At 42.1% G+C, this 27,574-nt stretch overlaps 2 protein-coding genes across 3 annotated transcripts in view; one reads left to right on the top strand and one right to left on the bottom strand.

The window, feature by feature from the left end:
• COL19A1 (collagen type XIX alpha 1 chain) overlaps positions 1 to 727 on the top strand; it is a 356,422-nt gene extending 355,695 nt beyond the window's left edge. Inside the window, exons 49-50 of the mRNA XM_032650897.1 lie at positions 342 to 419; positions 600 to 727. Coding sequence (XP_032506788.1) covers positions 342 to 419; positions 600 to 727 — 206 coding nt within the window. The remainder of the gene's footprint in view (positions 1 to 341; positions 420 to 599) is intronic.
• Positions 728 to 9,168: 8,441 nt separating this feature from the next.
• COL9A1 (collagen type IX alpha 1 chain) overlaps positions 9,169 to 27,574 on the bottom strand; it is an 84,169-nt gene continuing 65,763 nt past the window's right edge. For both annotated transcript variants that reach the window (XM_032651198.1, XM_032651199.1), the window contains 5 exons: positions 26,209 to 26,355; positions 25,942 to 25,996; positions 24,316 to 24,504; positions 18,422 to 18,499; positions 9,169 to 10,048 (listed from right to left, as the gene is read on the bottom strand). In XM_032651198.1, the coding sequence (XP_032507089.1) occupies positions 9,852 to 10,048; positions 18,422 to 18,499; positions 24,316 to 24,504; positions 25,942 to 25,996; positions 26,209 to 26,355 (666 nt within the window). In that variant the 3' untranslated portion in view covers positions 9,169 to 9,851. The remainder of the gene's footprint in view (positions 10,049 to 18,421; positions 18,500 to 24,315; positions 24,505 to 25,941; positions 25,997 to 26,208; positions 26,356 to 27,574) is intronic.

The following is a 27,574-nucleotide window of genomic DNA, read 5'->3' as shown; positions in this document are numbered from 1 at the left end:
GTTTAAATACAGATTTGGAAGGGTGCTTTCAAATGACCCTAAGTCCAAACATTTCTCCTTACTGCTCACACTTGTTAAATGAAGGTCACTTACATAAAAGAAATCCTGGTGATATTTTAAACTTGAATTATGTATCTATTTAGTATTCACTCCACTGTTCTCTCTAGGATCTAGGATTGTATTGAATCTCTGTAACATAGTTTTCAGATATAAATGTGTGAAGGGAGTCCACTGGGTGGATTTTCAATATACACCTCAAAATATTTCCTGAATGTATATCAGTCTGTTGCCAGAGAACACGCTTACTTTTTTGTCTCTCTTTTTGTATATCTCCCATTTAGGCTACCGAGGACAGAAGGGAGAAAGAGGGGAACCGGGAATGGGGCTTCCAGGGAGCCCAGGTCTTCCTGGGACCTCAGGTAATAGTGATATTATCATCTTCATAGCATGAGCAAACCTCCCAAAATAGAAGCCATGCCTGCTCCCCGATGGCCCTTAGGTATCGCTGCAGGTGACACTGAATGAGCCACGTTGGTTGGAGGGAGGGAGGAAAAGCCATATGTTGACCCGTGTTCTGATGGGGTCTTTTATTTCATTAGCTCCGGGCCTGCCAGGCTCACCAGGTGCCCCAGGGCCCCAGGGCCCCCCAGGACCCAGTGGAAGGTGTGACCCAGGAGACTGCCTGTATCCCGTCTCTCACGCCCGTCAGCAGACGGGTGGGAAATAACCATACCTGAGGACGACTTGATTCCCAGCCATCCCTCCTGCTGTTGGAGCTTTCTTAGTACTGTCAGACCCTCATGATTCACGGGTGACTTTTTTTTTGATGTAGGCCAGACATTAAGAGCAAAAATCGGAATCCTATTCCTATAGTAATGGTGATATCAGCCTTTTTAGAATTTTTCCAAATTCATTCCATGTGTCTTGTTTCATCATTATTATGATTTTTATTCAGAGTTTTCTTTGAAATATGCAAGCAAATCATATCATTGGTTCTTCTTCAAGAGGAAGTGACATCTTATGATTTAGCAGACTGACGGCGATGTACGTTTTATAATCTCATCAACTTGTATTTGGCCTTTGATTTCTGAATTTTACAGTTTCAGACTTACCTGAAAGTTTTCTTGGTGTTTAAATTTACTAGCATTGCTAAAAATCTCATCACCTTTTTTGATATAGTGCATTGTTCCTGCTGAACGTTTTTTGACTACTTTTTATAGCTTAAGAATTCTTATACCATCCTGTATCCATTCTACTTATGCAGAGAAATAGATAGGCAATAAGACCTTCACTTCATAACTTATATTTTGGAAGAAAACCCAGGCGGCCGTTTTATCAGGGAGCCCAAAATCCTACCATAGCCAACTGCTGAAATGATTTTGTCGATTCTGTGTGATGAGCTCCATTCAAAGCAATCCCACCGGCATGAGTATGTCCTGCATAAGAAGGGAGGCAAGAAGTCAAAGCCCAGCACTGTGGCCCCTGCACTGAGTTTCTCATTTGGGAAACAGAAAGCTGTCTTCCCTAGAAGGTATCTGGTGGTGAAGGCACCAAGCTGTCTTTAGTACTTTCGAAGCTTAAAGGGCCTCGCAAGGTCTTTGGGCCCCTGTATCCATTATCCTTCTGACCTCATCACTCTCAGAGTTTAAGAACCAGCCATCAGAACAAAGGATGGGAATTGTAGCAACTGGAAAAGAAACCCCCTTGACCTAGAAGATGAATGTGTGGTGTCAGCAGACGCATATTGCCAAGCCCAGAAGCTCTGGTGGAGAAGGATGTTTCTCAGAAGCTGCAGCAGGAGGTGCGGGGCAGAGAAGGAAAGCCACGAGACCCAACATGCAGCCGGCACCGAGACCAAAGAGTCCACGCACTGCAGGGAAACAGGCACTGCCCAGACCACGTCCTCTGGCCAGGAACGAGAATGTGTGATTGCCAACCACATGGCTAAACGGTTCTTCTATTGCCTGGCTCTACGTTATTTTGAGAAACTGTTGTTAAAAACAATGGACTTCCTAGGGCACCGAGCATGAGGATATTGCTGGCGTCTAAGTGGTGGGTCCCAGGGATGCTGAGAGCGCCCAGAGCCCTCCCGCTGCAGACATCCCATCCCGAGGCCGTCGGGGCAAGCTGGGGAAAGCCCCGAGCAGGGTCTTGTGGGGAGCGTTGCTACATGAAGGCGGCTTCGTTCAAACGCACCCAAGGTTTGAACTGGGTTTCACTGTAGACGGATGAACTGCTGGTCAGGTACTGTCTACGTGGCTGTGCGTACATGCAACCTTTTCATTATTTCACTTCCAAGTTTATTTATTTTCTTTTCCAAGGTCATTTTATTTATTTCAAGTGTTGTTAACTTTAAATTGATTTTCTTCTTCATTTTCTTTCCTGTGCAATACCTACAATGGTGCTGTGTTTTAGACTTGACACAATCAGAATATACATACACATTTTCTTAGTAAAATGATCATTTATCACTCCCCCCCCAAAAAAATGTACAGAGATCTAAAATCTGGTGCTATGTGTATATCTTGAGCTTTTAATTTGTGGAACTTTAATTTGTTGAATTTTCTGAAAGCTTTACAACTCCTCTGTCACTCATAAATTTACTTGAACTCGTCATAAAGCTCAACATTTTATATGTTTTCAAAGATTATTTTTTCAAATTAGTTAATAGTTTGGTTCTCCTTTTGCCTCTTTGCTAATCCGGAAGTATTTATTTTTAGCATTTTACTGGTTTCATGAACTTTTTTGCTATTGGTGATCCATGTATTTTTGTTTTCTTTGAGTCGATCCCTTCACAGACATAAGAAGACTCGCTTCACTTTCTTGTTTTATAAATTCTGCTTATTTTAATTCCAGAGAATATGTCATGTATCCTTTCTTACAAATGGTATATTTAGGAACCTTTCTTGTTCTAAATTCCATTAAGGCTGGGCTGGTTTATCCCTGCTTCAAGAATCTGGATTTATTCAGCTGGTTTGAGGAGCTGGTGCATATTACAAAGTAGAGCTGTCACAATGACACAGCCTGTTTTTTAACAACCGACACACGTGACTCAGTCTACCTGGGGCGTAACCAGGGGAACAGGCTGTGTCATGTGGAGCGAGCCTCTGCTCAGCTGCCTGTGTGTCCACCGTCTCATCTCTGTACACGAGATGCGGCCAAAAGCAGCAAGAAAGCCTGAGTCCAGCTAACACAACACCAAATAAAGCGGAGAGTTGGCAGTTGCCTGATTCTTTTAACAAAGAGAAAGGGGATAATTAAGGCCCCAAAGTCGGGTGTGAAAATTTCCCCTAACTGGCTTGGTGGTTGCCAGTTCTCTTGTATTATTTTTGTTTTTTCCATTCCAAAACCTTTGTTTACTTTCACACAGATGTCAGTAATGTCCACAGCAGGGAAGAGGAATGACCACATTTCCTGAATTATCTCTTCTTTGGACTCCAGACAACATAATGTTTAAATACAAAATAATTTTGGCCATGATGGCTATTAAAAATTAAAATTGTGTTTACCCTATATGTTTGATTTCCAGTCTAACATTTTATATCAAGGTCAGTTAACACTGTCAGATAGAAATCTTTCTATGCGAAGAACAAGATATGACTTCAATTAATATTTATGGCCTTTGGAACCTAAAGGAAAAAGGAAGAATAATTCATGAGTTTGTTCATTGTTCTTTCCTACTGAAGACATTAACCATTTTTTCATAACAGAAACACAGCCAGTCTTAACCTTTGAAAGTTTTCACCTCATGATTAAAGTAATTTGATTAATGACTTTAAAGTATTGATAGTCCCATATGCTTATTTCTATGTTTCATGACATTGTTGAAACTTTAAAATTGTAGTCACTTTTATTATAGAACTTCAGTAATTATCTTAAGATGTGTTATCTGTGAAAGATGCCATTTGATGTTTGGGTTATAAAATAATGTTTTATGAATATGTTTTAGGAGTTAAATAAGATTTAGCCTTTCTGCAGTCTTTCTAATCTGTTGAGAACCTGTGATATACCTCCTGTTGTCCACAAGATGGTGTTTAAAGCAATTTGTATCAGAAGAACTGAACAGACTTGCAGAAATGCAAATCTAGAAACAGTTTAGTGGGCAACAACTCAATCAGAACCTTTGCTTTTGCACTTATTCTTTTTTACTTTTGTAAATAATTTCTTGTTAATTTATCTTTTGTTATCTTGTTTTGTTCATTTATATTTTTCTTCATTTTAAGTATCTTTATGAAGCAGGCACAGTAACTCTTGATTTGTTGGCTGTTTCAATTTTATTTCGTCAGGGGATTTATATGCCTAGTTAACTTGCAAAGTTACTATTTGTAACTTTAGTTTGTACGCTACCCTCCTATTTTAGTGATTAACACGAAAACCCTTGAGGAATCATCTTACCTTCTAAACAGAAGAGAAAGTCTCTTTCGGCAAATAAAAAGAATTTGGCTTATCACAAGAAGTAGACCATTTACAGACTTAGACAATGTCCAAGTCTCCATATTGTTCAAAGTACTTAAAATTTTACAATTAGATTTGTATAATTATATTTTTCTAGAAATGTATCACTGTTTACAAAAGTAAGATAAGGAACACTATTTTTCAAAATACCATTTAAATTTTCCTAACACTGGTAATAATATCCTGATACTGAGAACCTCCAGGTTAAGTTATATGCTTAAGTTTTTTCCAGTGAAGTCTCAGAATAGTTTTGCAGGTTTGTTCATTGCTCTCGTTTTTAAATGATTTTTCGCATTTGTCCGTGTCCACCTTCTTAAGACACACAAGTGTTTATTGTCACTGCTTCCCGTGTTCTTTCCCAGTACTCTAGTGTGAAGGATCAGACCCCTTTTTATACCCCTATCTCTCTCTCTCTCACGGGTTACACGGCCTTCCAAGAGGGAGAGGTGCAGACAGGATTGAATTTGTGTCTTTTATGCCTATTACTTCAAAGCAACTTAGACCATTGACTTGTATTCATTCATTAGTTGCCAGGTAAAGGTAGCATTAATGACATTACATGTGTTTAACTACTAGCAGTCTCAGGAAACAAGACAAATTGATAACTTCAGTTTTATTGTGCGGTATAGCTGGAGCTGTAACCAAAACATTTCACTCAGCAAAGTCATGCCAGGGTAACTGGTCAAGCTCGTTAAACTGAATGAAGAACCAGATGAGCACAGGGACCTCATCCAGAGAAGCAGACCCAGAAGAGCAAAAATTTACCTCGAAGATAAGGCAGGCTTATAAAACCAAGCTAAGTCTAAGAAAATCTAAATGGAAAAAATGTCATGTTCAGAACCAGCAGTGAGTGATACAGGTTACAACTCAAAGAGTTACCTACTTGCTTCACGAATTTGTCAAAAGAGAATACAAAAAAGTAGGAGGTTTCACTAAACTTGGGGGTAGTTCAATAAGCTTTGAGTTTATCAGAAGGGTGTGTGTCGCTTGACGATTGGAAGCATTTGGGTATAAAGATGCTAATTACTTGACAACCTTTTATCTGGCTGTATTATTTAAAGTACATTTTAGGGAAAAATATTTTTCGGTGTATTAATGTATTTAAATTCAGATTGTTTTATGGCATATTTTATAACTATTTTTAAGATTTAGGATGCATTTTTTGCCCATTTTGTTTGTTCCCTACCATACCTCATCAAGCTCTTTAATTCAACATACTGATGTGAAGTGGAATGGCGCTAGTTTTTTGCTAGATCCCACATGGATATAATGCTTTGAGGCCTAGATTCCTGTATGTTCATGCTGCATGATGAGCTTGTCCGTTATCTCAGCAATAAAGGATTTGACCCTACATGGGGGAATTCCGAGGTGCCGTTGTTAACAGCATCTCTTCTTTGGCCGAAGGCTCACATTTCCGTCATTCTGATGGGTCTCAACCACAGGGCAACTGCGGAAGCACTCACATGCCCCGCGTGAGCCACGTGGATGCCCGAGGAACCAGCAAATGGGCCTGTTGCAGGGTTTGGCTAGACACCATGCTGGTAATTACACTTATGTCTGTCACATGAATCAGGTCGTAATAATTAAGTTTATAGCCCATCTCCAGGGCAGCTCATAAAAAGCTTGGTCTTATGATTTCAGATGAGAATTAAAAGCAGAAATAAAGGTCAGCGAGTAGCCAGGCCTTTGTGACTTTTGTCCCACAGAGTGATCTGCTCACTAAATCACGTGGGCTTGAGCGAGACGAGAATGTCACAGTTAACTTTCCTCATAAACAGAAGCTCTTCCATCATGAGTGACAGGCCAATAGGCGACGAAAGGTTAAATACACAGCATGTTTCCTTAACTGAGATGAATCACACGAAAACATGCCAGTGGATTTAGATGTCCGCTTAGACTGGGAGACGATTTATGTAGTTCTTAACTGTCCTCACCCTCAGGTCCCCTTATGACATAGTATATAAATTGACCGTGTGCTCAGATATCTCTAAGATATTTTCAGGTCTTTTCATACAAGAATTTTCAACTTGGAGATCAGAGACAATTTCAAATAAATCTTTTAAAAAGTCAGTTTCTGGGAGCCAGTTTCCATCATTTGTTCTTTCTCTAGGTATTCTCAGAAAACTTGGCGTCGAGAGCAGGATGCGAAGGCATTGTTAAGGGGAAAGTTAGCATGGATTCCCATTTATTACGATTAAAAATAGGATCAGTCAGCATCCGCTTTCTGATAACCAGATCTAACAAATACATTACAGTTCCTCTAGTTAACCATTTAAAGAGCATTTGGGCATGTGTATTTATAGTCATACGTTCTTATGGTAAACCAATTTTGATTTAATATTTACCGAGCCATATGCATTAATGCCGCCATGTCCTAGATCACAAGCTCGCTAACAAAGACTCAGGACACCACTGAAAAGTATCTATCTTACTCTAGGAAAGAAACAAAGAGACTTGACCTATATTTATTGAACACAAATCTTCTAAAAAGATATTTTAAATAATTTATGTCCATTCCCTGTTTGTAAACAGCAGGATTACTAGTTGGCTAGTATTTTTTTTTTCTTAGTATTGCTTTTTCACACCTTTTGCCAGGGCTCCCAGAAAATGTTTTAAAGCAATTTTCTTGATATTTGGTGTGATTTTATGTATTTCTAGTGATCTTCCCCCCATCCTGATCTATTTTTAAACCCAGAGATGTTGGATATCAGAGAGGCTGTAATAGCCAAAAAATTAAATACTATAATCAGAGGTGATCTTCTAAAGCAGGGATTTACATTCAGCTTATTTCAGGCTGCAAGTAAATCAGATTTTATTTATGATGTTTAAGAATAGCAATATTCGTTTAGTCAGCTTGAAGTACTAAGTGTCCATAAATAATCAAATCAGTCATGAAACTGATGTGACTCATTCATACTCCTCTGCTAGACAAAGTCAATTATCCCAAACTATGCCAGGCAATTGATGTGCTCAGTCACCCTGGGAAGTGATGTCCATAGTTTTTCATCAACCTGTCAGATCTTTGGGATGAAAATCAGGTCAGGATGCCATAGAAGCACTGACTGGAAATAAATCATTTGCCCTTGGGTAAGTGACATGCCCGTTTCTAACCACCTGTTATTATTCACATGCTCTTCTCAGCAACTCTGACACTTCATCCAACTTTGAAAAATAATCCCAAAGGTTTTGAAGATTTCTGTTTTGCTAGAGAGAGAGATTTGGTCTAATTCAGTATTCATCAACTCTCTTTCATGGAGACGATTTGTGAGATGCTTTTCTTTGCAAATTCTCAGTCAAGTATTTACTGCTTCTGTATACTCTTTGACCGAACTGGATTTACAGTGGATTGTTCCCACCATTTGGTATGTGCTCATTTTGCCCAATCTCTCTGTAAGTGGTTGTTTCCGGTCTTGCTGTATCTGTGAAGCTTGCTGTACTGCCTTTTGTATATCAAGTTTGGAAAACAGTTGATTCAACTTTTCTTTGAAATTTTATTTTTTTTTAATTTTCTTATGAATCTGAAAGTATAGAACTGAGAAACATATTTATTTGGTTACCTAATTTTTCTTTTGTTGTATTTGACTATGTTACTCCAGTTAAAATAAAACCACCTTGGTGAAAAGACGAGGCAGTTTCTTTGCATTTATTTGACTATACGCCACAGTACCTGAAAAGGTTTGCCATTCATATGAAGACAATTTTAAGTAGTTATGACAGATATCTCTGCTTCCAAAGATTCTCTCTTCCCCAAGAAGGAAGACCATCCTTCCCAGGGTGTCCAATGGCCCTGATCTATTGCGGCCAAGTTGGAATTATTTCCCTTAAACACAATCCATACCAGAAGCACAGAACTAGATGCCGTGAGCAGTTTAAAAGAATCCCAAGTACAGACTATATAATGATTGATTTCACCAAACGAATCGGGCTAAAGTTTTTAAATGTAGAGAAAGTACACCTGAGGAGAAAAAAACATGGCATCAAAGATCCTATTGGGGCTCACTCCCCTTGAGGTGAGAGAATGGAGTGCCATAAACTAAAAAGATACTGGCTGTTTGGAGCGCAGTGCTATGGCCTGGGACAAGTCAGGCGTATGCGCTGTGACATAAAATGAATATATTAAGTCTGATCGATAGTTAGCATGTTGTTGATGAAACAGCAGGCCAATGTGATTATGTAAGTAGTAATAAAGCGCTTGAGTGGTCAGGCAATACCTATCTTATTGATAAGAAAATAGTGCTTCAGCTGAGCTGCCTTTATAAGAAAAACGGCAAAACAAATCATTTTTGCATCCGTGAAGTTCTAAATAGGAGGGCGCTAACGCACCATTGAAGTCAGCAAGGCTAGGCTTAGGGGCCCCGTGAAATCTCTGACATAGCGTGCAAGCAGATTTGCATATCCTTCTGGGCTATGGGTTCATAGGTTTCACTTCATTTCAGAAAGGTCCGTGAAGCCTTCCCCATCTCCCCCCAGTCCCCCACCAAACACATACATACGAAGAACTCTGTCACAAAACGACACCCTCTGGGGAGCAGTAAGGGCGTTTTAATTTCTCTGTAGAATAAATCACGTAAGCCTACAGAAATGAGGAAAGTTTGAAGTATCTAAATAGTCTCAGTGACTTTTTTTCATTGAACATGACTATAAGAAAACATGGCAAGAGATCAAGAAACCGTATTTATTGCTTCTTTGGTACAACCAGAGACGTTACCTCGAACCTTTAAAATAAATAATCTCATCAATAAAACTTACGAATGGCAGGATATTAAGATTCCTTCTTTGCTTTCACACAGAAGAGCCCAAAATATTCGCGGGTTTGGGATACAGTACAGTTCCACAGAAATTCAAGCTGATGCTGAGAACCCACACGTGCAGCATGGAAACCGCTCCGAGTGGCACAGCATCCCTGGCCCTCCCGGGATTTGGGGGGATTTTGAGCACCAGTTCTATTGACGGTAGTGGCGTTTCTTCATAACCAGTCTGGTAATCATAGAGCTGAAACTATCATCTGAGAACAAGCTCTCAATAAAAAATGAAAATAACTGCCGAAACCGAGGTAAACCAAACAGCTGTTTTTGTTTATTGGCTCAGTGGCTCATGACGTAACACACACGGATAGCACACGGAAGTTCCAGATCCTGGGGACAGGACTACTGTCAGTTCACTTCAAGGGAAGGTTTTATTTGTTAGTTTGATCGATGACCCTGTGGCTCCTCTCCAAGGAAAAGGAAAGAGGATTTATTGAATAGCACCATTGTTCTAAACCTGATGGTCAGGTGGGACTTCTATCAATAGAATAACATTGAAGGTAATGCACCGTCACCTGGGCCCTGGCTTCTGGGGACGTTTCTCCTCCAAGCCCTTCGCCAGGCATGGTTTGTGCAGACAGCCGTGCTGCACTAAGCCTTTGATGGATCTGGACCTTTGCTATTAAATGCCCGCTGCCCAGCCTGTAAGGTGCAGGAGGCTGGCTCGCAGAAACCAGGAGGGCCAGGAGGTCCCGGGGGGCCGGGTACACCAGGGATGCCTGCCACCCCTGGGGGGCCTCGCTCACCATCCCGGCCATTCCTCCCGTAGCTGGCAGGACCTGGGTCACCTGAAACACACAGAAGATGCACGTGTAAGCAGGAGTGCCCTCATGGCTAGAGACACAGAAGGCACTGGACCCTGCACCCTGCCCACTGCCAGGCAGCGTGTACAGAGGCCCTTGACAAACGCTTTTAGAAATGACAGAGGACGATTAAAGCAGACGATGATGGTGATGATATAATAAAACTCCTTCATTGCAGTTGGGTTGCTTCAAAATTAAAAGTGTTAGGAGACCTCACATCTCTCACCCCTATTTCCATCAGAGGAGCTGTACTACACAGTATGGTAGCCTCCCAGACACCTGCCGAGCCTGGGAACGTGGCCATGTCAAATCGGGGGGTGAACCGTAAGTGCCAAACACATCTGGACTTCGATTTTTTAATAATTCATTAATAACTTTGGTACTTATTACACGATGAAATTATAATATTTTGGACACTGGGTTAAATAATTATTAAATCATACTATAAATACACATATTAAATATTATTAAAATGAATTTCACCTGATTCTTTGGACGTTTCTAACGTGGCTACTAGCAGATTTAAAATTATGCCCTCAACTCATGAGGTTCATGTTGGCTTTGTTTGAACAGCACTCCGCTAGCAGCTGCCCTTATTTCTAGCGGGTCCTCAATTTCCGGGCAGGGAGATGTACAGCTCGGTGGTGGGCAGATGCAGACAGGTGGCTGGAAGTTCTCGCTCTGCCATTTATGAGTCAGGTGACATCAGCAAGGCACTCACCTCCCCGTCTCTTCCTCTACAGGACGGATGACGCTTGCCTGATAATAAAGTTCCGAGCCTGAATGCACCCGATAAATGACTATTCGAATGCTACTGATTCACGTCTCTTAGAAGCCTGTGCAATGCACCCCGCAAAGCTGCCGGAAATTCCTCTCATCGGGGGCTTTCCCCCAGCCGGAACTACACGGTGTCCTAGGTTTCTTGGGGGCGTCGCTTTCTTTTGTCAAGTCCAGAGGTTGTTTGGTTCACCCACGAACCAGTGAGGCACGGCTCCCGTAACCGAGAGACATTTCTTTTTTTTTTTTTTTTTTTTTTTTTATAAATTTATTTATTTGTTTGTTTGGTTTTTTTTTTTTTTTATTTTTGGTTGTATTGCGTCGTCATTGCTGCACGTGGGCTCAGTAGTTGTGGCTCACGGGCTCTAGAGCGCAGGCTCAGTAGTTGTGGCGCACGGGCTCAGTTGCTCCGCGGCATGTGGGATCTTCCCAGACCAGGGCTCGAACTCGTGTCCCCTGCATTGGCAGGCAGATTCTTAACCACTGCGCCACCAGGGAAGCCCCCCGAGCGTGTACTTCATCACACCAGCAGCGCTGTCATACTATTACTGCAAAGGTGGCAATAAGACAGCCGTGTAAAAGGAATCGTCTGTGCCAGGATAATACGGTCTTACACAGATCCTCATTGGTGTCAACTGTTTTAACTTGGCTGTTCAACCAAAAAGTTGAAAACCAAATCTATATGTTCAACTCTATATTTGCTTAGGTTTACTTCCTTTCCTTCTTTCTTGGTGGTTTTTAGTTTTCTTTTCCTATTTTAGTGGTCTTGTTACGTGTGTTTTTTGTTGGTCTTATTATAGTGATCTGGTCTTATTAAGCTGTCTTATTACATAGCCCGCATACTTTTAGAAGGGAACTAGGTTAGAGATCCTGCTTTAGATATAACACCTCATTTTTCCTGCTTTATCTACAAAGCAACATTACAGGACAAAACATTACTAAGTTTTCAGAGAATAATTATCTTTGATTCTATACATCTCAAGGCTGTAGACAAGCAGACGTAAGTCATTTCCCTTCATTTATCCCATGGGCTTTCATTTGACTATAATGAGTTGTGATGAAGCAGATGGTTCTGTGTTTCCCTCTCAAGACAAGGCACCTGAGAAAGTCTCTCTCTAATCCACAGCGCCTGTCAACAAGGCTTCAGCAGAACCGTGCCTCTAGCAGAGCCTGTTCAGATCTCCGGGCGCTGGGACAGTTGAAGGTTACGTTGATCTTTTAAGGATTAAAAAGATAAGTCAGATATAAATGCATTTAAAAGCTGATTTGCAGAGCTCCCACTGAGACATTCCAGGATGCCTTAACAAAAATCAAATCAAGATTAGGGGGAGAAAACGCCCAAAGGAGAGGTGGCACACGCAGTGACCACAGCGGCAGGGAGTGTAGGTTGGGATGGGCAGCTCCTGTGTTGTAAGCAGTGTCATCAGAACACAGCATGGCCATTAGTTTCCATGTTGTCCCAGCTGCTTTGGCACTACAAGGGCACAGGTGTGGGCGGCAACAGAAGCCACCTGGCCTGCAGACCTCGAAGAATGTGGTCCTTTACCCAAAAAGTTTGCTGACTCCTGATGTAGTAAAGAAACTGCCCTGGATTAAGAAATTCGCCCTCTGTCTTCACGGGAGACCACAGACGTAATGGAAGCTGTAACACATCAGGGTTATGGAGGCAGCAGGAAGGGCTGAGGCATGAGGTGACCTGGAGAGTGGACGCCAGCGTGTCCCCACTGCCATGGCGAACACGGGCCGGGGCTGCCAGACCTCTGGTCATTTCAAGGGCAACTCAGAAGCTGAGTTTTTAAATAAATAGCTTTCCCTTTTTAGCCACATGTGTAACGCCAGCCTCCTGCCTAAGACCTAAAACTTCAGGGAGTTTATTTTCTACTACACAAGCAGTATGAAAAAGCAGAAGGAGAACTTTTTTTCAAGTTGAGCTCCCCCATTTTAACACAATCCAGGAGAGGGTGTTTTCAATGAGTGAGTTTATTCCAGATTCCTGCTTATCCTCCAAGGAAAGAGTTGATGAAACCGTCCTGTCTCCCCTGGATTTATTCTAAGACAAGCACATGGAGTCCAAGTCTTCCTCTGGCAAACACAGCAAGTTGCCCTTTGGAGCGTTGGGTAAGTCATCACCAGCCCACCAGCATTCCCTTTACCCTGTGCCACTCACTGGCGATCCCACTTTCCTGGTGTGTAAACTGAGAGAGTGAAGGTGAAATCCAGAGTCACACAGTCACGTGGCTAGAAAGCGCTGGAGTTAGAAATGAGGGCCCTGGACCCCTCCTCCATCCTAACTGTGCTTCCACACCTACTGATTTGCTAACTCTGACAAGGTGCATCCATGAGTGCGTGTGTGTGTGTGTGTGTGTGTGGTTTAATTCATTGAGCCCGAATTGACTGATAGGCAGAAAGAGACACGATAGCCAAGCATTACTAACGATTCTTCTGCAACTCTATCACAAGTGACTAAAGCTATTTTTCTATTTTTCTGAGGTTTCACCCTGTAAAAATGGCCAGAGGAAAAAAAAAAAACAGCCTTCCCATAACAGCTTATGAGTTTCTGGTGAGCCCTGACCTTGGACATCTACCCTCCAAGGTGCTCTAAGACTATTATGTGGGAGCTAAATTTGGGGGTGACACCAAGTCATTCAGGAAGTCCAGCAGCTGCATTAGCAAATATTTATAAACCACTTTTCAACTCTTACGAGGGAGAGAAAGCACGGATCTGAAGTGTTCTCATTCTGCTCTGCCTACCTCACGGGTCTGTAGCTACACTAACTGCCTGATGATTACACAGTTTTCTGAAATTTCAAGGACCTGTAAAATGCTATTGCCAAACTTCTCATGATTTTTTTTTTTAAAAAAATGAATGTCTGTGCCATTCTCTGAGCTGACAGGAGAGGGCAGTCGTGTTACACTGACAGAGGCGCAACCTGGCTGGAACACTCTTTGGGACCTAATAAATAATACCTGCCACAAAATAAAAAGGGCTGTACATGGCAGGCTTTAAAAACAAAACAAAACCTGGAAATAATTTTCAGCATTAAATAGGGAATTTCTTACATTTCTCACCTCGTACCGAGCTAACTTTTGTGGTGTTTGACAAAGCACATACGTTTAAGATTGTGGTGTATAAAGTGGCCTGTTTACATAAGATGCCCACAACCGAATAAAATAGTGGAAACAGGACAGCAGTGGAAATAGAGGAGCGATGACTACTGCTACACATAAGCCTAAAACAGGTGTGCCCCCTGCGCTTGGGGACTTTTTCCACCCAGTATTCACAAGTGAATCTCACCTATCTGCAAATCTTGCACAAGAAACCTGGCATGATGAGCGCAGGTCAGCTCTAACCTCCCGGGCACATTCACACACGACCATCATTTAACTTCCTCCTTCCCCCAGTGCGTTTAGATGCACAAAGAGGAAGTGAAGACCCACTCTCAAATATTTTTTCTTCAAATCCCCAGAGTGCCAAGGAACTAGTCCCCAATGGACCAGGCAGGCAAAAAGATACTGGTGATGAGACAGCCCGATCCAACAACCCACCGAAGGCCTCTGGTAAGAGATGGGAGGTAGGGGCAGGGATGGGGGTCTAAGGCCCCAGGGGTCTCGCTCGATGCGGTCCCCACAGCTCCACGAGAGAGGCAGAAAGGGGATCGTGCCGAAGTCAGATGCCAGGATGGCGAGATAGACTCAGCATACACCCGGACCACCAGGGCATCATTTTGTCCACGACGTGAACCTGGACGTGTGAACACTGGCCTCTGTCACTTACTACCTGGGAGACCTTTGTCAGGGCCTGTGACCTTTGTAAGTCTGTATTTCTTCAAATACAAAAGGAAGAAAAAAGAATAATAATAGTAATGAGCTAAAATTGCAGAATGTCTGCCATAAGCCACACACTAACCTAAGTGCTTTCCATGTATGAACACATCCACAGACCCTCCTAGATGAGTCCATAGGGCAGGTAGGGGTATAACCCCCCAATGTGCAGGGGACAAGCTGAGCACACAGAGGAGGCAGAGCTGAAAAGGAGTGACACAGCAGAACCTACCCCAGGGCAGCCTCGTTCGGAGCCCATCCTTCTTACACACCTGCCCTGCTGGCTTCTGGCTGCAGGCGAGAAGCAAGCTGGACGATTTAGGTCTACGTTTAGACAACAGAGAACTACAGCCAAAGTGACAGTCCATGTCACGGTCATAATAATAACCCGTGGTCCACATTAGGCAATGTACCATCACAAACCCGAAGGGCACATAATACTTAACACTGAACAAGCTGAGAGAAGGAGGGGAGACCGAGAATGAAAACAGTCCAGAAAGAATAAAGCAGTCCTGACAACTGACAGATCATGAAGGTATTAGTTAACCTTTTTCCAAGGATATCAGATGTGTTAGCACCAAGAATGACCAAAGGATCTCCTTTCCATTCAGGAGAATTCGAGTCCCAAATCCAACAATCGGGACAACAAAGGGGGTCACAGAATACCCTGTTCTGCAGGCTCCTTCCTTTACATAAGACGTATATTTACCTAGAAGGTTTCGGACCAGTTCCTGGACACAGCCCTGGTGAAGGTCCCCCCAGGTCCTGAAGTCCTCGTAAGGTCATGTTTGTGAGAGACCAGAAATCACATTCCTAACCACATTCCATGCTCTACGGGGGAAATGAAAAATGGCCCAGCCTCTCAGTGGATAATGAACGAGTGACATGATTTACTGTGACCCAGCACTTTGCATTTGTGATGTGGAGTTGAAGTAGATTTCACGGAGGGAAGGTCCGAGATGTCAGAGGTGGTGCCGGCTGACAGAAGAGTAGCGTCTTCTCACTGAGAGCCAGGGGAGAAGCCACAGGGACTGAACTAGGGTCCACCTCTGACCTTCATCTACCTCAAAATGCAGAAGTGCATTTGTTACGTTAATAATAGTACCAATAGCTAACATTTCTTGAGCACCCACTATAGCCGGAAACTGTCCTAAGCACTCTACGTGGATTGATTTTTCTTTAATTCTCAGAATTAGCCTCTCCAGGAGAAGTGATTGACTATTATCACTCTTTCGTAAGTGAGGAAACAGGCACTGGGCAGTCAAGAACTTGCCCGATGTCATAAAGCTAGTAAGTGAGAGTCAGGATTTGAGGCCAGATGTCTGATTTATGGAACCCACACTCCCAAGAGTCCACTTTCAGAGGACTCACTTTAGAGGCGGAATGGCCCTAAAAGCTCTTGTTCAGGGACTTGATGGATTTGGGAAACTGTCATCTGAGTACGTTTAGGTGTAGACAAGGGGATGTGAGCTGACCCAAAACCAAAGCCCCAGCTCAGCTGGTGCCTCAAGGAGGCTGCTAAATATGGACCCTTTGAGCCTGTGTGGTAAAGCACCGAGGAAACTGCACGCTTCAGAAATCTGGCCTTAATTTTTTCAAGAATAATCTGTAACTCTGATTTTTCACTAAATAATGTCAAATACCCTCTCAATGAAAATGTAACAAAAGCACAGAAAAAGAAAGACCAGATTTCCAAGTGGTACCAGGAAGGGAGGGGCAAGGGCTGGCAAACGGCAGAAAGGAAACGGAAAAGGGCAGGTTTCGGGGTCCTGAACTGGGGAGCCCACGAAGCTTTTTAAGAAATCAGATTTAAGTATTAATTCCAAGACCAGCTGCAACAAATCGAACCACTGTCATAAAGGAAATGCAATGAGGGCCAGGCAGAGACGCCAGAGATGCCTTGCCCTACCTTACCACTCGCAGCACAGATGACAGGTGTGCTAAAAAGCAAACCTGTGGAGCCCCCTGGGGCAGAGCAAGGGCCCCGGAGCACCAGGCAAGCCCGAGGTGAGGCATAACGCGCCCCCTCGTGGCATCCCGGAACACTGCACAAATCCAAGCTGGTCTTTCTCGATCTTCCCATTTTTAAACTCAAAATGGGGTTTATGAACAGATGTTTTAAAAATAAGAGTCACCGGAAATGATCATGTATTTTTGCTAAAGGAAAATCGTGCTAATAGTGCAAGCTGCTGATCCAAGAACTGTTATTTGTCAACCAAATGCGCAAAGGAGAAATTGTCAGTCTCTCCTATAAATACATAGATAACTAAGTAAATGGTACAGATGATATTTTATTAGCTTTCAAACCTCCTATTCCTACCATTGATAAAGGAGAAGCGCACTCGGTAAATTCTATTTTCCTTTTCTCTCTTCTAAACATCCATCAATGAATCCAGACTTTATTGTTTACTAAAATCTTCTTGTCTGGGTCCCATTGAACTCCAACCAGGTTTTCTGTCCTTTTCCAATCATAAAGGCTTCCTTTTCCAATCACAAAAATTCATCAGTTTGTGAAAACATCTCGACAGCCCGTGAATCACCGTCTTAGAAAGGCAGTGTTTGAGCTATCTCCAAATGCATTTTTTTAAAATTCTTTTAAATGAGAAAGCCAAACCCAGGAGCAATGGAATGGATAATTAGAAAGCAACGATGCTTCAGGCTGCAATTATAGCCACAATCGGCTATGTAAACCTCCGGCAGAATTAGAAAATGATCGTTTCTTTTGCTAGATTTCCCTCAACGAAGTTTTCCAAATCCACTGTGGGAGTGTGGGGCACCCCCCTGCACAAGCTCCCCTCCCCGGACTGGTCTCCCCAGAGCTTTGGGGCCCTTCCTGAGCCCTGTCCCAGCAGTGATCAGAGCGTCTGCTGGGAGACTGCAGGCCATTCATGCTCTTCAACTGAACTGGCTTTCGGCCCGCAAGGCTGCTTCTGTGGTTGGACCTGGCAGTCATTCCCAACGTGCAGCAGCCTGGACTCTGGCCACAGAGTAGCCAGTGTGTAAAGAGAACAGACGGCCAGTGAGAGGACCCGGGCTCTCACACAGAGGCCACTTTGTCACCTCGGTCGACCCAGCTGGGATGCGTCCTTGGGCATGACTTTCGTGAGTAGGAATGTTTCAGGTTTATTTATTTGGGGATGTGGGCCTCTGGAGGGTCTGGATGTTTGAAGGAGAAGCTTTTAGAATAAGATGTCAGTTACTCCCCATGTGTCACGAATAGCTGAAGACGTGGACTCGTTTTCCTGCTGCTCTGACTTTTTGGTTTAAAGGAAAAGAAGAGGGAACTCTCAACTGGGCTAGAAGTGGACAGGACCCCATTCATTCAGAATTTTATAACGAGTGCATTGTGGTTGGACCTTGACACTATTTTTTAAAGTACTTATTCAAGAAAGTAATATTTCAGGGAGGGAGACGCAAGAGGGAAGAGATATGGGAACATATGTATAGGTATAACTGATTCACTTCGTTATAAAGCAGAAACTATCACACCATTGTAAAGCAATTATACTCTAATAAAGATGTAAAAAAAAAAAAGAAAGTAATATTTCAAGCCCTGACATGTATTTTCTCTCAAAGAATACAGACGTGATTTACAGACTATTTAACTCCTTATTAAAGTTGGTTCTGAAAGATCCAAGCCAGCCATCACTGCACATCACATGATAAACAGAGGTAAACAAAGAGCAGTTCTTTAAAATGTGATCCAATTCAGACCACCCACTGGCTGCCAAGTTCCCACCTCATCCTGTTTATTCTTACCTGGGAGACCTGAAGTCCCGGGCAAACCTTTGGGACCTCTTCCTGGGGGGCCACGATCACCTCTTTCCCCCATGTCACCTGCGTTTCATTAGAGAAATGTTATTTTTCTATATGTCTATAAAAATAAAGTTCAATATTTTTAAACTTAAAGCAAAGCCTACATTCAGAAACCAAAAAGTAGGAAGTTGCCACAATGTAGGTCGTAGTAAGTATGTAGCAAGGCAAAAATCAAGTTAATTATATTGAGATCTAAGAGGGAAAAAAATCAAATGATCATATCTGTAGATGCTGGAAAGATATTTGACAATTAAACATGCATCCCTGATACAACAGTCAATAAAATAAGACTCAGACTATTTCCTTAACATGATAGAGTATATCTATCTCAGCACTGAAGCTGGCATAATGCTTAACGAGAAACACAGAGCAGCTTCATCATAGTCAGAACATTACAAAGATGCCCACTTTATCATTATTATTTATTATTTGGTTTGAGCCATCCCTAGTTTCAGATGATATGACTGCTTATCTTAAACCCTAGAAAAGCAACTCAAAATCTACTAAAAGCAATAAAAGAATTCAGTAAAGTAGCAAGGTACGAAATACATGGAAATCAATCATTTTCATATATACAAACAACAATCAGTGATAAGATGTAGTGAACAAAGATCCCACTTGTAATAGCAACTAAATTATCAAATAACTAGGAAAATAAGTTTAATCAGAAATATGCAAATCCAACATGAAAAAAAATTGAACAGAAGATTGAAAACGATCTAAATATCCATTAAAGGGTTAAATACACTATGGTACTTCCACAGAACAGAATACTATGCACAGGTGTAGAAGAACCAGAAAGGTCTTTGAAATGATCCCCAAGATACTGTTAAGTGAAAAAAGCAAGGCCCAGATCACTTACTAATGGACAGCATGATTTGTTGTTAAAAGGCTGTAGGGAAAATAAATATATTCATAGATCCTTTATAGCATCACTGGTAAGGGTATGTAGGAAACTAATAATAGAGATTCCCTAATGAGAAGGATAAAGGAAACCAGACAGATGGGAGACAGGGATGGGAGAGACACTCTTCACTAAATATCTTTTTAGACATTTTAATTTCTTGAACAATGTAAATTTAGTATCACCAAAAATAAATTAATGAAGTTTCAAAATTTAAAGTGTGCTGTCATCAGTGCCTCCATTTCACTTCTCATTATTTATAGGGAATGTACTTTGGATTGCAACCAACCATGTGTGTTTGCAAGACAGTTGATTGAATTCGGGGATTCGGCAGCCACAGAACAAAGTTACATAAATTATCCTGGCCCTGCAGGGACCAAACTTAGAAACTTGGCCTCATTAACAAGATGACCTAATACCTTAGTTAACTGGTCCTGAATGACGTATGCCGCTTCTGGTACAAGACCAGTTCTACTATCCCATTAGTACAGTAGTATATTATTATTTTACTACATTGTTACAAGATGCGATAGCATTTTGCAACAAATTCTATACATAATCACTTTTTCCAAATATTCGCCCAACCTCATTGAATATCGACAGGTTTGTTACAATTTAAAAAACAAAGTCACAAGTGCACAACAAAAATAGGAAGAATATCTGTACAACCATCTGTGCATTTGTCAAATAGTCAAAAATCTCAAATTGTGACATGAATGTTTAAAAGTTACCATACTTTAGCTGTGAATGTCCTTGTGTGAACATTTTTATGGTGAATCAACTACATTTTGAAATCAATTTAAATTTTATAGATACTGTGAAAGGATGTACAGCTCAGCTTGGACTCATACATAAACTAGTTGTTTCTTACACTCATCGTCAGTATGGCCTTACTGTATTAGGAAGATATGACAATTAGCATTTTTAAAACTAACAGCTTAAGCTCTCTTGTTAACTTAGCAATTTAAATGTGTCACCTCGTAATTTTTGAGGCTGGCAGTGAGAATGTACCACATTTTCTGAAGACACGAGATGAAGATTATAAATTAAAATGCAACTTTCACAGCGATAGTGACAGTTAAGCGCGCGCTAGCATAAAGCCGCACCAACTTCAAAATGTTGTTTGCGAGGAATAAGACCGCGGTCTCTTTAAAAGGACTATTTTATGTATCAACATATGTTACCAAACATATAGGAAAAGATGGAAATAAAGGGCAAAGTGATGTGAAATTTCCGGAGAGATATGAAAACTCTTAAGGAAAACAATGGTAATTCTAGAACTGAAAAGTACAAGATCTGAAGGTAAAAATTCATTGGATGGGATTGCCAGCGTATTTGGATACTGCAGAATAAAGGGAATACAGACAGCATGGTGACAATAATAAACAGCATTGTATGATATATAGAATAACATTTTCTCCAAATGAAAAAAAAAAGACCCCTGTCTTAACTTTGAAACTGGTTTTTGGTGATCAGTCATGGGAAAACACGAAAACAAGCCCCGGGACAGAGCCACACTGCAACCTGCAGCGGCCGTCGTGTGTCGGCTCTGCTACCCCCAGGGTTAATCTACTTCTTCAAACACTGGTCACGTCTTCCTTCAAGACATAGGAAACCTGGCTCAGGGAACTAAAGTCCACCTTTGTTAGCCTATTGTCAGAAAAGACATATTAAAAGCTTGTAAAATAAGCTTTGGATAAGGTATGAAGAGAATAAGCAGTTTGATTCAAAACAGAGTTGGGGAAACTAGAGAAGTTCTCATTGCTCCAAAATTGCTCTCAATTTCATCTATTTGGAAGCTATAATTGATGCTCTACCTCCAGGTGAGCAGATTAATAACGGAAAAGGTGAGTCTCAGATATGCCCGGTGTACTTTCCCCAGCCTTCCTTAACACAGGGACACGTCTGCTTGACCCACACTAAAAGATCTAAAAATACACACAGCCTTCCTCAAAGGGAGTTGAAATAAACAAACCATGAACATTTACAAAGAGTATTTATGACATGAAAGACTGACTTAATCCTAAGTAAAGTGGACCCAGGGCCAGTCAGGTGCCTTTCGCGTTTCTGCTCAAGCATCACATGAAATGAACACACAGCTCTAATGTGTTTGTGTAAAAGTGTGCAAAACATGTCAGTGAAAACCAAAAAATACACAAACATGATGGAAGCTTTCAGTACGGTCTGAGGCTTTTTTCTACTAGCTCTTGTTAAAAATGTTCCATTGTGTTTTTCAAAGTAACTTTTTAGGAAGAAAACAGTGATTTGATTAAGACATAGCCTGAACTGTTAAAAGCTTTAGTAAAACTTATTTGTTTTAATAAAACTTATCTACATAGGAATTTCTCTGGAAAAAGACCCTCAGAGCAACTCTATGGCAAACCAAGACTTCCACCATCCCCTCTTTGTTAAGCGTGAAAACAAAAAAGCAACAGGTGACAATGAAACACGTCTCTTCTCCGATTGGTGGAACAGTTAAGTTTCAAATGGTGGTGTGTTTATTCTCAAGGAAAATTTGTTTTACTACCTTTGGGTAGTAGAACACTATGTGTTTTCTACTAAGTAGGGCTGCTAATGTATGTGGTGGACAAGAAAGGTCAAGTCCAATTACCTAAAACCATACATCTCCAAATGTATGACAGCAGCAACTGATAGAAAATCTGATTATTCCTTTCTGCCCACACCCCAAATCTTAAGAAGTAGAACTCGGAGGAGATGCTGCTTTAAAGGAACCCAATGCCAAGAAAGGTATGGAGGAGGGCGGGGCGAGAAAGCTCTTTAGAAAAAAGAAAAGAACTATCTCACTTCTGGATTATAGGCTATGTCATAAACACCGCAGAAAAAATAGGAGGAAGCCCCTTATAACATGGAACTCTGGTTGATGAATGAACCTAGTGCCAGAGGCATTTCTCAGGTTCCAAATATAGGAATGTATTTTTCTTCCCTTCAAAATAAGGTTCACTGCTGGAGTCAACCCAGCGCAGCCCAGACACAATTCCACACTGCGATTCCCAGCTTCCCGGAAAGTGTCCAGATCATGTCACCTTTGTTTCCAGAGCTTCTCAGCCCTGACTGCTTCTTCAGATAACCTGGGGAATATTTTCAAAGCCTGGGGCCTAGACCAAGTCAATCAAAATCTCTGGGCACGGGACCCAGACGTGAGCAGTGTTTAAAGCTCCTTGGGTCAGTCCCACGTGGAGCCCAGGCTGGAGAAGGCAGCCCTCGGCAGGCTCTCCTGGTGGAGCAAGTACACAGACATTTTCCTGTCTTAGGAAATAAGATGGGACTTCAGGAGCAGGCTCTTACTAACTCAAAGTCAAGATCAGCCCCAAATATGGAGACTTCCTTTTGGCCAGAGAAAACAGGGCTGTGATCCTCTTAGCCCTACAAGGTGGTCCTTCCCTGGGAAGGCGGGACCTTGCCTGTAGGGTAAGGACCACCCTACACTTGTGCATTTCCACTGCGGGCCCCTCTCCAGAGTTGCTGACTCAGGGGGTCTCTGGTGATGTTGATGCCGCAGGGACCACTCTTTCGGAACCGTTGTACTTTAGTTCACTTCAGTGAACTCACCAAGGCAGAGAAGTTATCCGTGGGCTGGGGCACAACAGGGCGAGCTCAGCCAGCAGTCCGCTCACAGCATGGAGTTCCCTAGAATGGTTTACGGAACGAACGGGGCCCAACCACAGGGAGAGCACCTCCGCTATGGATTCCTGAATGCAAGCTCAAAGCAGGACCAAGATGGATGAATGGCTAAGGGGTTCTTTCAGAGAAGAGGTCCAGTTCTCTTTAAGGTGAACTCGGAGCTCTCTCCATATGATTTTGTCCAGCCTCCAAAAACAGGGAAATCGTGTCAGATTCACAGGAGGCCCCAATTAGGGCTCTTTTTTTTTTTTTTTTTTTTTTAACAGCTGCTCTGCACATGCCAAAAAAAACAAAAACAAAAAACGTAATTAACAACACTGTTCCAGCTGAGAGTGTCCTGAACCAAACACATCAGGCATTCATCTACAGATCCTAAAGGCATCTTGTTTGACCTCTGACCGCTAGCACCATAATATTTATCCCTAATTGGAGCACCACTGCCTAAAAAACAAAAGTCCCTCTCTTGTTCTTGATGCCACATTTTTCTGAAGTTCCCCAGAGAGCTGTCAGTCACTCACCATGATGCAGAAACTCTGCACTTTTAGTCCCTTCTGTCGATTATCCCAGGCCCACCAGCCCCCATGCTGACATACCTCATCTAGCAAACACCATCAGAGGCAGCCAGTTCTTCTGCAAACCCTGCAGAATACCTAACACACTCACAATCCTGCTGGCCTACAAAATACTGGTTTCCAGGGCTTAACTTGCTTTAAATAAAAGGAGAAGAAACAAACTCCCTCACACCCTCTCACATGTTAAATAAGGAATAAAGTTGTACCTCAGACCCGGAAAAAAAAAAAAACAGCAAAACTGATATCCAAAGTCACTCTTTAAAAGAAGAGGGAGGCGGCTTTGAGGCATGCTGTGATTTTTCTGATGTCCTGCTAACAAACTTTGTTACCTGAAGTAACAGATAACATTCAAGGGCCAGTTGCCATCTTAGAAGAGTTCTACAATGATATTAAGGTCTCAAAAAAAAAAAACAAAAAAACTTTAAAGATCCTTTACCAGATCCTGTAAAGTTTACCTTGAACTATGATTAAAGCAGTGTAACTGTAAAAGATTGGTACCAAAAGTCAAGGGACCTTAATTCCAGTATTGGGTCTACTGTTGTCACACACCAAGGCCAAGAAAATATCAAACGATAGTTTTCTAATCTTTACCGTCACCACAGTAAAAGAGAACAATCCATCTTCTTGTCTCCTAGATACCTGGCACTTTAGGACAAGTGAATCCTTCTGAAAAAAAAGCCAGTGTGTGGTCCTGGTTCCACGTGGACAAAATGCCTTACCTTTCGCTCCCCTCAAACCAAGAGCCCCGGGGGGGCCCTTCATGCCCGGGAGGCCTCGAAGTCCCATCTGGCCTGGGAAACCGTTCTCTCCAGGGGGGCCTGGGGGACCAGGGGGGCCAGGCCGCCCGGGGAGGCCCGAGGCTCCGGAGTCCGGACGCTTGAGACTTGCAGCCATCTCAGCAAAATGCTCTAAAAGATAAAAAACAAAACAGTCCAGGTGAGTCAGAAATATGAAAGTGATTCGAACGAAAAAAGAACTATTTCAAGTGCCTTTTTTCTAAATGTGTCACCAGAGCTTCAAAACTGCTGGTGAGGCCTGAATAAAGCTGGGTCATTGTCCACGGGCTTTCTGCCAGGAGGTTTCACTGGTGCTGCTTTGTTCAGCCCTCCCTGGATGGACCCTGCTGCTCTGAGACAAGGGGATAAAAGACCTTAAACTTCAGGGCTGAGCGGTGTCCAAAGAGATGAGTGTGTCACCTGAACCTGGCTGGTTACCTGAAAACCCGGGACGAAAAGAAAGTGAGCTTCTCAACACAGGAAGAAGTGGATACCCAGAAGCTTCTCAAATGCAAGGACATTGTCCAGAATTAGTACTGAGATACCGTTTGAGACCTAGGCTCACGTTTTTAGTTTGAAGATATTAAGTAATATGAAATACCCTGAGGATTCATGACTTTCTATTAATTCTCCTTCTCAAAAGTTTTTTCACGCTTGGAAGAGACACCAGACATTAAAGAAAGCCTGCTTCTTAGAAATGGTCACTGCCTGTCTTAAAAACTCATAACTGTGTAGGCTCTTTCAGGAAGCATTAAATAGATTAAGAAACATCCACTAAAACCATGGAGAACAAAACATTTTCCCATTAAAATAGGGGAGATATTTTAGTGTGATTTTTTTTTTTTTTTAATTTAGGGTGTGAAGGAGAAAATGAATTGGAGACACATTTCTCAACAAGATTTTTAAACTGTTCAAATGCAGGTGTCCTAAGTTGGCCTTATTTAAGTGAGAGTTAACATAAAGTCATAATTTTCTCAACACTTAATGTTTGAACTGGAAATATCCTTTCAAGATAAGATGTCTGCGATATTGGTTTTCAAATATAGAGGGGACCATTTCATTCTGAAAAACTCTATGATTCTACTAGACAAATTATACTATCTCCTGAACACACAAAAGATGAGTGTTTCTTCATGATAGAATTGGTTCCAACCAGAATCAAATAAAAAATAGCAATCGCCATAGGCTTCTTATGGGCAGAAGTCTGCCAGTTACTTCTCATATAATCTATAGAGAGAGCCTAGGTCAGTGCCAGGTACACACCAAGTGGTAGGATATTAAGAGGGGAAAGAGCCTGAGAATTTGTGTTCCAAAGGGGGGGAAAAAGGTGTCTGTATCTGTGTGTGTGTGTGTGTGTGTGTGTGTGTGTGTGTATGCTTTCTTGTAAATGAACCACATTGGAAAAAAAAAAAAAAAATCCTGGCGAGCCCAGAAAGGTACTATTTTTCCTTGAGGCTATAAGCTAGTGCACATGGTGACAAATTGTATAGAACAGACGTGAAATTACTAGTATTCCAAATCCCCCACCTTTAAAGCACACAAAACGTCAAGCGGCGATGATTTATTTACCTCGAATGACTCGCATGCAAACCTGCTTAATGTGCTGATCGGTGGGTGCTCTGCCCTGGGACAGAAAAGACAAAAGCCAGTTTGTACACGGAACCACAAAGAGGACATTGTTCAATGGTAAACCGACAGGCTGGGCAAGGAAACAGGTGGCTGGAACCAGAAGAGCTGGCCCCATGCTGCTGAGGAGCTGAGGTCTGGCCCTACCCCCGCGCTCCCTCCTGGGATGGAGTCTCCAAAGGGAAACCCCAGGGGCTGCCCAGCACTCACCGGAGGGCCCTGGATCCCAGGCAGGCCGGTGGCGCCCTGTTCTCCCTGCACGCCTCGCGGGCCAGGGGGTCCTTGTGGTCCCTCCACCCCAGGAAGCCCCCGGCTTCCTTCGGGTCCCCTCAAGCCAGGTTCCCCGGGGCTACCTGCCTGGAACACAGGGGCGCACTGTTAGTCCAGGCTAGACACAAGGAATGCGTCTGCTTCATGTTAATACAAGCGCTGCCGTGAAATTGTGGGTTTACTTACGTTCTGTCTCCCGAGCCGTGTTTGCTCAGAGCTTACAAAGCCTCAAGGTAAACACACGTAATGCCACAGAGCAGCTCTCCAATCTCTTAGAATTCCAGTTCAAGTAAACGTTTTAAAGATCTTTCTTTGGGGTATAGTTATGATTTCAAAATGTTAATGGGAAGGATATATTTTAAAACCATATTCTTCACACTTTAAGTCACTTCTAAGAGCACGTTAATTTTTAATGAAACGTGTTAACTTTTTCTGGCCACAGAAAGGCCACTGAGTTCACAAGACATGTCACCTTCTATATCACCAATATAGAAAGCATAAAATAAAGATATTTCCAAGAACATAAGTTATTTAGCCTTTATAACATTCTTTGGAGAGTTTGAAGAAGCCAGATGTATCCAGGAATTATAAAATACTAACAGAAAACTAAATCAATGCATTTAAAATGCCAGAACAAGAAAAGTGAGTCCATAGTTTATCTAAGTATTGAGGAAGTTAAAAATCTAAACATTAAAGATGTTAAAAATAAACCAATTATTTCCTTGGCACGAAAGCATATACCAATTAAATTTTTCTTCTGAAAGCAGACCACTAAAAGTATCTTTAAAGTCCTCATCTACAAAAACTGCTTTAAAGAGAGACTAAATTAATTCACTTTTTCTTAAACTACTTCTGGTGGAATTTGTGGCAAAGTAGTTTCAGTGGACTGGTGTTTTCAGAATAAAAACGAGAAGATAAATGCACAGGAGACATTGAGGGAACACCACTGGTCAAGATCTGAATGTTCATAAAGCAGCTCAATCCTGCTTCTTTTTCATATGCAACATTTATCTAGGAAAAGCCAACTTGTTCAAAAGCTCAAATGTTTTAAACTGAAGAAATAAAGGTGACGAAGCAAGGCTTTCACTAGACACATCTAAAGAAAGCTCACGGAGTGTGCTTTATACACAAAAAAAATTGATATTCATCTTAGTCAACCTGTCAAAATTGCCTCTATGAAGAAATTATGGCTTAAAAGATTTCCAGAGTCAGGGTCAAGGGGGAAAGCTAAGCACGTGTTATGGAACGAAGGTTGGGGAACTGTCGGGTGACGGGTATGCGAGACCATAGCGACTTCTAAAAGAAA

The sequence above is a fragment of the Phocoena sinus genome, chromosome 12, assembly GCF_008692025.1.
Source record: "Phocoena sinus isolate mPhoSin1 chromosome 12, mPhoSin1.pri, whole genome shotgun sequence".
Classification (NCBI taxonomy): domain Eukaryota; kingdom Metazoa; phylum Chordata; class Mammalia; order Artiodactyla; family Phocoenidae; genus Phocoena; species Phocoena sinus.
Note: the sequence above shows the minus strand (reverse complement) of the source record. Positions and strands in the feature narration are given on the sequence as shown.